Here is an 11,144-nt window from a genome sequence, read left to right as displayed (position 1 = left end):
AGCCGTACTTTGGTGGGGGCCACAGCCGGCTTTGGGACCAGGTTCTTGTAGACGCTGGAGCCTGTGATGGGAGTTTTGCTGCCGTTGGTGGGCAGGGCGCCAGCGGTGGCAAACCCCGCAGAGAAGGCGGTGCTGGGGTCCTCCTTGGAAACCTTCTTGATAACCAGCATCTTGGACACCATCTGTTTGCCACTAGGGGGATTTTCTGGAACAAAATCAGTAAGGAAATGTTGGAGGTCATGATGAGGAGCAGAACAAAGCTTTATTGAACAACAATGTGTATGTTCAAGAGTTTAGATCCAGTCTGAATACTTACCCCACACTCCAGCATGGGGAGCGACTGGTCGCATCTGAGTCCCAGGCTTTCCAGTTGTTTCAGGGTTGAGGGAAGGCTGAAAAGACAAACATGCATGAAATATCTCAGCGTGCAATGTTTTACTTTCAAGTTAGGTTTACATGTAAGATCAGGAGATGTTGGTGTTGATACGATTGAACCTTGTTGATGCTTAACACTCTCAGATCATCTTTGAAATCTCAAGATAAATACGAAGAGGTGACGGATAAAATTGAGAATGTAGAGTGAAAATGTTTCTGGTGCAACATTCTCCACCATTCTTCTAAAAATAGAGTCCCTTTCATAGTTGACTGTGCCTTTGTTGAACAGTTAAAACTTGCCACTAACTGACAGTGTTTTATCTCTAAAGAGAGCTCCGTCAGTGGAGAACTATGACAAGGTCAGTGGTGCTCTTTGGAGAAAAACAACAGCGTTATCTACTCACAAAGTCCTCCTCCACAAACTTCAGCTTGTCGTCCTTGCTGTCTTTGCGTTCCTCGTTAGGAAACTTGTCCTGGTACGAGGTGCCCTTGCGGGGATGGAAGTTGCCGTTGCGCTGCCGGTGCCCCCCCTGCCTGTCCCTGTCGCCTCCTCCCCGTTTGGGGTGGCGTCCCTGGTGGTGGTGGCTGTCCTGGGCACCCCGCGGAGCTCCATGCCAGCTGGGTGTTTCCTTCCAACACGAGCCCCCGGCCAGCCCACCATGCCCTCCTTTGGCCACCCCCGAGTCCACTGAGTCATGCCTCAGAAGCAGAGAGGGCTGCTGCCATCCATCACCTCCAGAAATAACAAACATACAGTATACGTAAATATAACGTAATTATACTGTAACAGGAGCCAAATACCAATGAAATGTGGCTTCGGCGGCAAAGGTTGCCTCTGAACCTTCGTCTGAACGTCGTAAATCTTTGTCAGTATTTCGCAGTGACATCAGTAATCCCCGATGACTCATGCGGTGCACATACTTTAAAGTTTTGGTACAACCAGTTATATTTTGGAGCTTGAGGAGCTGGTGTTCCCGTCTAGAAATGCTTTGATGGTTGTGATTTAGCTCATTTAATCCGAGAACTGAAGAATTCTTGCGGATGAATTGGCATTGTTTTATTTTAACTACCATATTATTACACAGACACACTGCTGCACATCTGGCAAGGCGAGCATGAAGCTGCTTCAGCAACTCAGAGGAGGCCTTCAGTAACTAGGGAACAGAGGGACAACAAAGAAGACACCATTTATACCTTCTTCTTGGTAAAACAGCCATTGCACATGATTAACAACTTAAGATGAAACAACTGAAAAGCAAGACTCCACTGAAACTCCAGCAACTCTATGAATCCTGAGCAACGACTTCACAAGGAGGTAAACCAACAATTTAAAAATGCCATCACACCACACTTATTCTTAGTTCACACAAACAGCAGCGTAGCTAAACGTCGGCAGAGAGACGCTGTGAGCGCAGCGTACGAGAACTGAGCTGCAGATGAGTGAAACCAAATAATATTATGGAGACAACGACCAGATGTGTAGAGGAGGCGATATGTGACATGAAGACACCACCGCCTCCGACTATGTCCTCGGAGCACATGTCCTCGATTACGTCCTGTTTTCATTCTCGGTCTTACACAATGAAAGTCCAGCAGATGCAAAAAGTCACTTAACTTTCTTTCCAATCCAAAGTGCTTCAGCAGAAGACGACCGGGCATTTTGTTCAGTTCAGTTCTGAACTGAGGAAACCTCTCAGATGGGAGGTGAAACGTTTTCAAGAACCAAAAAGGGAACTTCAGGTGCTTCCTGCTGTAGAACTTAGGATACTATGACCTGACTAGACTGACTTTATTCCAGCACAGATGATACGTGGACCAGTTCTGACTCTGCTCTTTGGTATAATGAACAGCAACTGTAGATTTATGTGCAAAAACTCCCATTAGCAAGGTTAGCATCACTGTGGCCCCCATGGGACGAAATCACCGCAACAAATAAGAGATCAGTGAACGCTCTGACATCACAAGCCAGAAACTCCACGTCCTTCCGTCAACACTGCAAATGGTGCTTCTGAATACCTTCATCCTGCACACAGCTCTACTTTCAGTGACCTAAACTGTGTGTGGACGAAAAGCTGAAACACACAGACAAAGCTAAGTTTTAAATGACACCTGTGTGTCTGTGTGGACAGATCCTGATATGTCTAATCACACCTCTTCTCCAGACATCTCCCTCCTCTCTCATCAGGATGGGGAAACTTGCACTCTTTTCATTTTTATTAATCCACGACCTTACACAAGTCGCAGCTTCGTTTAACTCTCACCAGACTGGAAGTCTCACTGCGACTAAAAACAACCTGCCGGTGTTCATCAACATCTTCTTATTTTACACTCCTCTGCGCGACACGAGAGTGCAAGACGAGTCAGTTCCTGAGTTCATGGCGGTTTCTTTCGTTTTGCTTGTACTCTCGCGGTTACTTCCCTTCACATGGTTAAGCGCTGTAAAAACCACAAAGAGGGTAGCTGGTGTGGACGGTTACCTGCTGGAGCACGCAGGGAGCCGTTGTTGAAGAAACCATCGGAGGAGTTGTGGCGGCGGCGGCTCACAGCGGTTCTGCCGTCTCTGTGGTGGTGGGGCTCACCTTGTTTGTCAAGGTTGGCAGCAGGGGACTGGAAGAGGGAAAGAACGGGGACAATGTTGGACTCAGTGGGGACTTACTGGTGATAAACATTTATTTCAGGACAAATAAGCAAAACAAAAACTCCACAACATTTTTTTCAGGACATTCTTTCCGTCTCGACTTTATTTCTGTCTTCGTGTAGAAACTTAGATTAGCATAAACCCCGTCCTGACTTGAGTTTCTCTTCCTCTCCATCATAGAACCTAAATAACCCTGCGTGAAAATGTCACTGTCGGAATCTATTCTTAGCGGAGGAAAGTGAAGAAAAACCAAAGACATCACAGCCGCAATCTTGGAATGCTTCATCATAAGAAATGTGCTGCTGTGGAAGCCAATAAGATCAGACACACACTGTGCATAATTCTCAGCGGTAAATCCTGAAGTTGCTGCACTAACACGGCTGTGTGTGTGTGTGTGTTTGATAATGTGCCCACCGCAAGCGCTCGGCTCCATCTGAATCATATCTCAGTCATCAGATGAGGTACAGGGATCAAATAAGATTGCGTTCTTCAGCACATCCCTGCGAGCATCAGTGAGGAATATTTCATAACTTACAAGGCAAGACAAAAAAAAAAAAAACCAAGAGGATGAGTATAAACAACCCTGCCAAGCGCATGCAGACGAATCCCTGAAGACGGACGACACCGAGGTGAAGCCGTGTGTCAGCAGGACAGCCATTGTGCGCTTGTTTCTGTCTTGACTCTCGATTTCACGGACAGGCCAATCAGCTGAGCAACTTCCTGGCTCACAGATTACAGACTCCCGAGGACTCCACCGGACAGTTGGACAGCTTACACAATATTTATTCTCAGCTAAACGCTGCAGATGTACAACAGCGTTCCTCCGTGAAGGAATTTTTGGAAGAGATTTAGTCTAGGGCCAAAGGAAAATCGACAAAGTGAACACCGCAAACGTATATTTTTAATGAGTTTTGTTGCTTACTCAAGCGTAGTAGATGTTTTTGTTTATCAAATGGTCAGAAATATGCACAGATGTCTGTCAAAAAGCTATCGACGACTCCTTGCCTTTACCTATTGTGAGCCTGGTTTTAGAAATCTGAATTGGATCTACATTCCAAATTAAGTATGGCAATTAAAACGCCGCAGTAATCTGAATGGCCTTTGTGGGTGGAGGTAAAAGTCTGTGATGTAATCGTGTCATGTCTGACAATTTCAGGCATGTGGAACGGTTAAATTCCTGTTACTCGTATAAAAGCTGTGGAGCTTCCTTAACTAGCTAACTAATATTACTCAGCCAGCCTTGCTTTCCTGTTAGCCACTTCGTGCTGAATGGATAACACAATAGTTAGGCTCAAATCATCCTGATTGAATACTTGTCTTGAGCTGATTGAAAACAACTTCCTCTTTGTTTCAGTGTTCAAAATACTGATGGTTCTATCTGCGATCTCCTGGCAGGGGAAACCGATGGAATGAGTGGAAGAAACTCAGACTTGTGCTACCGGGCCGTCGGGACACAGCATCATATGTTATGTAATACAAGATGTGATACTGACGACAGCTTTTTTCTTTTTTTGAACTTAATATGAACGTTGAGACAGCTAACAAAGCGTCCATGTCAACTTGGGCAGAGGAGCATTTGAACTTCAGTTTTTCTTTATCACAGTCTGTGCAGCATAAATTAAAAGCTTGATTCTTGATTCCTCACCAAATCGTAACAAATTCAACTCCATCTCCACCAGAAAACATCCCTTCATTTCCATCATCCAAGGAGCAAAAAAACAGCATGAATCTATGCAAGTTTTGTGAAGCATGGATGAAAAAAAAAACAGCATTAAAAAAACCTAGAACACCCTTTTCTAGCTCCTTGAGTTGTTCCTTGAGGGTACTTTCTCCTTTTCAAAGAGATAAAACACATCTTGGTGACCCGCTGCTGAACCAAACACCGACCACGCTGTCTTTCCCCGAGGGCGATTTGTCACTGACCACACACACACACACACACACACACAAACAAACACACACTCAGGTGTACCAACACATTCACTAGAAGGTGTTTGAGCGACGACTGTGAGAGCTCTGTCTCTCCATGGACAGCTCACACACAACATAATGCACATACAACCACACACACAGCCCTACCTTGGCAGGCTGGGGTGTGGAGAAGTTAAGCCAGGCAGGGACAAAGTCATGCTGCGCCATTTAGGTCCAGTGTTTCCGGTCAGTGGATCGAGGCATCAAACCTCATGGCCAGGATCTAACAGAAGGAACGGACAGCAGGAAAGGCATTTTTATTTTTTTTTAATACTCAGATTCTGCAATTTAGAGGACAGCAACACGAATATCCGACACGGCGCCAAAATCCCTTTGATTCCCATCCATCTTTGATTTTGTGTCATGTCTTTCAAGTATTTTGTCTAGCGTCAGTAATTTAGAAATTCACTGTGTAATAGTGTCCCACAAGACAAGCCAAAAAGAGTCCTATTCTTAGCAGAAAACAACAAAGCTCGACTCGCTGCAGCTGTGCCTGTGAAGTTGATAACTGGTTGACAGCCCGTATGGAAAATATCTTGTGCAGCATAATACAAGTATTATTTTGGGGTATGCATCTGTGATAAATTTATACAGCTCATTGTGCTCGGTTTGGTTAAAAATGTCTAATTTGACTTAACTATTCCATGTATAAGACAGAGAATTAACTTACAAAAATGCTAAAAAAAATTAGCACGCTAATTTCACAGCACGTTTGTCAGCAAGGTGAAAGCTTCAACATTACCCCAGAGTCTGTGGCTCTGAAGTCCTCTGCCTCCTCTCTCGGTCCGGCTGGGCTCGGTTCCTCAGGCCTGTTGGCACTGATCACAGAGTGTGTGCACTGACAGACGGGGAGCAGCACACCGACAACCCCTTCTCCACCTCCGCCAGGACAGCGCAGCCCCTTTCCCCAGAGGCAGATCCCTTCGTCCAGGGTGAAACACTTGAGGATGGGTCAAACGGTTGCAGGAATGATCTGGAATGGCGATCCAGAGAACTGGCCAAGCAGGAAGCAGATTTTGAAGCCGAAGCACAGAGGTCTACGAAGGAGAGATTTTCCTTCTCAAAACCAGAATCCAGGCAGTTCTTGCGCTGGTCACGTCTCTGATGAATTCTACTGTTTCCAGTATGGGGAACTTTTTTCCAGGCAGATTGGATCCTTCAATATATTTGAACCATTTGCTCGTATTGACATGAGTGAGACTCAAAACCTGATTGGACTTAATGCTGATTGGCTAAAATGAATTGATCTGACAGGTGATTTGTCCCAACGGCGAGGAAGAGCCAGGTTGTCTTTCTGTTAATATTAGGAAACAGTCTGTGAAAGTCGTCTGCCCTGAAACATGGACAGCAGTTCGTGTAGCAGTTCCACTTTGACACCAGATGGGGGGGAGAGAGACAGGTGTTGTCCTGCCACACTGTGTGCCAGTATGCTTTTGCGTCGACTCACCTTTTACCGAATCATTTTAAGATCTGCCTAAACGCATGCAAAAAGAAAAATGAATTCAGAGACAGTCTTTTGTTGGCAATGGAGGTCACTGAAAACCACTGCTCACCTCATTAAACTGGTGAAAAGACTGTCTTGGTTTGAAGAAAAAATAATGCTCAAATGCTCAAAGTCACATGACAATGAAGGAAGTAAAGCCCTATGTTACATCGCCGTCATTTTCTGTTTTGGTTAGTGAAATAGAGATGCAACTGGATGATGCATTATAATGCTATTTCTGTCTTTATATGTTTTACTATCACATTTGTAAGATGCCCATTTAATTATCTGCAAGTTTCTGACTGAAGCAGATTCAGTAAGTAGCTCAGATTTCATAGATATGCAAGATAGAAAGTCAAAAGGTCTTTGTGACGGTCAGCTCACAACAACCTAACTTGTCCAAAAAAAAAAAAAAAGGAAAAAAAAATCCTCAAGAGAGCTCGATTAGCTTCTTTTTCTCAGGAGAAGAAAAAAATTAAATCAAGCTCGTGTCAGCATGCATCCAAAACGTTCTTTCCTTCTTGAATGCGTCGTTTCTCACACAGGAAGTTTTAGTGCAGTTTTCGGGTTTTCTTGCTGACGATTCACAGGCGTTTGCACGGAAAAAAGACTGGACCTGGAACAAATAAAAGCAATGTTAGCCTTCATTCACGAAAAAAACTCCCGCTTTGAAAATACAAGCAGTACTTAAACTCCCTTGCTAGTGAATTAAGCGGACCTTGCTTAACTAATATAGATAAAAATTCCTACTTTACCGACGATGTACTGTTCACTTTTGGGTGCAACTATACATTTAGTTTGGAGGCTGTATTTTGTGAAGGTGGTGAAACAGTTAGACTCCCCTTGTTGATAAAAATGTGGACTGTTCTTGCAATATGGCACCATAAAATTCAAAAGAACTGAAAGCCGCTTTTTCCAAAACAACCATAAAGCTGAATAAACACCTCTCTGTAAGTTATTTACTGCAGGGCGGTTGTATTAACACTTTTGCAACTGGGGTTAAATCGGGCTTCCAAAATAAAAGAATAAAGCAAAACCAACTTTCCCCCTTTGTATTTACACAGCTGTGTTGCTGCAAATAGCTAAGGCATAGAACAGCCATTATGAAATACACTCCTCCATCACTGAATACCCTTATCAGAGCCTCAAAATAGCTTCCAATTCAGGAGACAACCAACGCCTACAAAGAAACTGCTTTTGACACTTCAAACACATTTTCTGAAAGGTATGAGAGAAGAACCATGACTCGGTGATCTCAGGCCCATTTCATGCTGAACACTAGCTTCTTTTTTTTTTTTTTTTTAAATATGAAATTGCGGTGGCTTTTCTAAGTGAAATATTTATATCAGTGTAAAAATAACATGAACACTATCTTCTCCAGCACTTCTCCCCTGGACTGCTGCGCATCTCAACGGGCCCAGCAGTGGCAGGAATATTGAATGAAACGAAGGTTGCAATCCCAAACAACGATCCTTTCTTTCCTACACATTGCTCAGACACGTGTTATAATGCAGCTGGATACCAAAACAAAAATAAACCCATTTGTGCACAAACTCAGAGCTACCCGTGGGCTCGTTAATGCATTCCCACTGAACTATTACGTAACAGCTCAACATCAATGAGTTTGCCACGGACACGAGCAGCAGACATTTACTTCACCGTGAAACAAATACCCGCACGGATGATAGCAACGCAAATACTGCCGAGTCCGTGTGTGGCACTCTGTTTAACGTTACTACACAGTGAGGGGGAACCGCTGTGTCCACAAACACTGCAGCAGACCGATTCAACACAGCAACGTAACACGCACGTTTCAACGAGCTAACAAGCGCGATAACGTTATGGATTAAAGTGCATCAAAGTGATTTTAAAAGCAACGCGGCCGCCGACTAGTCAACACTAATCTCCAACTAATAACGCTGTCAGATCTGTCCTAACTCCGCCGCTAGCTAACTCTGCCCAGTTAACTATGGCTCACGTTAGCAACTGTTAGCTAATAGCTAGCGTTACCTAGCCTGTTAAGTAGCCTGAGATAACTACTTGGCGTGCGAAATAAAGTAGTGCGGTTAGCTGGCTTAGTTGAGTAAAAACGCATTTATTGCGCTAACGGTGCTTTAAAATGTCTATTTAAGCAGCTGTCACGGATATACAATAGAGGTAAACAGACCTGGCTTCGTTGGAACAACACAGTTTCAAAATGGCTACCTTAGCAGCGGCAGCACACATTCATCAGCCTGCTAAGTGCTAGCGAGCTAACTTGCACTGTTTCATGGCGATACCGCTACCTTGTGATGAGCAAGATAGTCGCAGATGGAGAATCCTTCAACTACACAGAAACTCTGCAAACTCTTAACAAAATTACACCTTCTCGCAACTATGAACCTCTTTAACAAAAGGGCTATCGATGTTTGTTTGGGTTTTCGGTGCGCTTACCACTGGCGGTGGCACTGAGGGATTCGAACAGCCTCAAATGTGCTGCGTTCAAGAGCTGTCGTGATTATGCAACTTAGCGAGGTTCCGAAGTGTTTCTAAATCCCAACTAGCTAAACGGTGGAGCTTAAGTTAAATACATTTTTATCTAAAACAAAGCAATATGGATATATCTGCAATTACAACGTGATATGTTTGAGTATTTTTTGAATTACTTTGAGAGAACGGTGCAGCTATAGAAGAATTTTGCCACCTTGAATACAACTTAATACCTGCCCGCCACCGACAGCCAAACCAGTCGATATCAGAACCTGTCTCGCTCAGCTCAAGAATATTAGGAGACAGGCGTTTAATCGAGTGCCGATAGAATGGCAGCACGCAAACGACCTTTAGTTTAGCTGTTTATCGTTCACTTTGCCACTATTAAGTGTATATTATTGTACGTGCGGGACCTGGGCAAACCGTTGAATGAGCAAAACTTAAAGGATAATGCTCAGGTAACGGCAACATCTGTGGCTTCTCGGTTGTTACAGTAGTTTAGCTTTGGATTGCATCAGGTTGAGCATGTGGCTAATAGAGGTTGAATGCTAGCTGCTTATATCATAGCTAAAACTCCAGAGTGCATGTGCTGTGATGTTGGTCTTTCTTTCATATTATTGACTGAAAACGTGACTTTTTCAGATTAAAAATGATCAGATTTGCATCTGGAAGATTGAAGATATTGTCTGGGGTAAGAAGAAGAGAAAAGTTCACTGAGGATAAATGCAGCTGAGTGGTGCCTCACTATGAATGCTTGTCCTGTGATTGTTGTGGTTTCAGGTTCCAGTATGGGGATGTCTTCGGCAAATACCCAGAGCACCAAACTACACCACAAAAGCTCAGCTGCTGTTTCATTCTCAAGCCTCCTCTGTGTTCATGGCATCCAGACTGACCTGCACCGACAGGTTGCTGAGCATCATCAGGCCTGTGAGCTGGCATGCCTCCCGTCTCTGTCATGGGGATTCACGAGGCACCTCAGACAGCAGCGACGGTAAAGGGGGCTTCAGCTTGAAGGCCCTCACCGAGGCTCCCAAACCGGCGCTGTACCTCGGTGTCTCTGGGCTCATCCCCTTCCTGTCCGCCCCCCTCCTGATGGCTGCCACACAGTCCTTCTACCCTGTAGTGGCGTACGCTCAGGTGGTATACGGAGCCTCTATCGTGTCCTTCCTCGGAGGGGCCCGCTGGGGGTTTGCCATCCCTGAAGGCAGTCCTGCTCGGCCAGACTGGATGAACTTGGGCAACAGCGTGGTGCCGTCACTTGTGGCCTGGCTGGCACTGCTCTGCAGGGACAATATCACTGAAGGTGCGCTTGTAGTCATCATGGGACTGGGTCTGTCGCTGCATTACGACCTGACCCTGCTGCCCGGCTACCCTGCCTGGTTCAAAGCCATGCGGACAATCCTCACTCTTGTCGCTACCTTCTCACTGGTGGCCACACTGGCACTTAAGAACTTCTGTACTGAGAAGAAAATCGAAGAGATTCAGAAGTGATTTAAGTTAGTACTACAAGCCACATGGACAAAATAGTGTGAACTCAAGTGAAGATCTGCAGACAGTTTATGCTGTACTACAGTTCACAGAACCAATGCTGGTACTTATATAATAAAAAAAAACCATAAAATCATATTTTAAAAATGTATATAGCAGCATTTTTCTTAGTTGCACAATGGGCATGGGGATTTTCCGTTCATGAGAGTCATAATTAAAATAAAACGTAGAAATAAACAGACTTTAAGGACAAGGGGACATTTGTAGAATCACATTCTTTGCTGTGATAAGGACAGGAAAAAAAGAACTTCTCTGAATGTGTGTTTAAACAATTTAAATATTGAAATTTTCCACGTGCAAATTTGATACCGTGGATGAACGATGTGATGGTTTGCATAGTTTTTATTGTTATCCAGCAGCAGACTGATACGAGTCAAAGCAGCAGCTGAAAAATGCTTCTACGTCGGTTTAAAAGTGTGTCGAGCTGCTGCTTCAGTCTGGTAAATATTAATGATAGAGTTCAGTGTTATTAGCGTCAACTGCTTTAAAATATCTTCAGTAAGCCGTCATGTACGGATGTTATATCTTCTTGTGTCACAAACTGTGAAGGCAAAATGTAGGAACAAGCAAAAAGAACCTGCATCTAAAATCCAATTGTTGAGATCGATCCAAACAATCCGAAATTAAAATGGGTTTTACTGGACAGTCAGAGTAAAACTA

General features: G+C 44.2%; 2 protein-coding genes across 4 annotated transcripts in view; one reads left to right on the top strand and one right to left on the bottom strand.

Moving 5' to 3' along the window:
- The window catches only part of gpbp1l1 (GC-rich promoter binding protein 1-like 1), a 13,340-nt gene extending 4,398 nt beyond the window's left edge, over nucleotides 1-8,942 (bottom strand). The window contains exons 1-7 of one of the 3 annotated variants that reach the window (XM_008289829.1): nucleotides 8,901-8,942; nucleotides 5,727-7,083; nucleotides 5,093-5,207; nucleotides 2,853-2,982; nucleotides 780-1,108; nucleotides 317-392; nucleotides 9-205 (exon numbers count right to left, since the gene is read on the bottom strand). In XM_008289829.1, coding sequence (XP_008288051.1) covers nucleotides 9-205; nucleotides 317-392; nucleotides 780-1,108; nucleotides 2,853-2,982; nucleotides 5,093-5,152 — 792 coding nt within the window. In that variant the 5' untranslated portion in view covers nucleotides 5,153-5,207; nucleotides 5,727-7,083; nucleotides 8,901-8,942. Of the gene's footprint in view, nucleotides 1-8; nucleotides 206-316; nucleotides 393-779; nucleotides 1,109-2,852; nucleotides 2,983-5,092; nucleotides 5,208-5,726; nucleotides 7,084-8,634; nucleotides 8,716-8,752; nucleotides 8,881-8,900 lie in introns of those variants that run through there. The other 2 variants (XM_008289978.1, XM_008289901.1) reach the window with 2 other exon arrangements.
- A 308-nt stretch (nucleotides 8,943-9,250) lies between these two features.
- LOC103363071 (transmembrane protein 69) lies at nucleotides 9,251-10,680 on the top strand. The gene is made up of 3 exons (XM_008289711.1): nucleotides 9,251-9,394; nucleotides 9,579-9,627; nucleotides 9,717-10,680. Exons 1-3 carry the CDS (start codon nucleotides 9,387-9,389, stop codon nucleotides 10,425-10,427), a joined length of 768 nt encoding a protein of 255 aa, XP_008287933.1. The 5' UTR covers nucleotides 9,251-9,386; the 3' UTR covers nucleotides 10,428-10,680.
- The last annotated feature ends 464 nt before the right edge of the window (nucleotides 10,681-11,144 follow it).

This window comes from Stegastes partitus, unplaced genomic scaffold (genome assembly GCF_000690725.1).
Source record: "Stegastes partitus isolate 25-593 unplaced genomic scaffold, Stegastes_partitus-1.0.2 Scaffold0, whole genome shotgun sequence".
NCBI lineage: Eukaryota > Metazoa > Chordata > Actinopteri > Pomacentridae > Stegastes > Stegastes partitus.
This window is presented reverse-complemented; position numbering and strand designations above follow the sequence as displayed.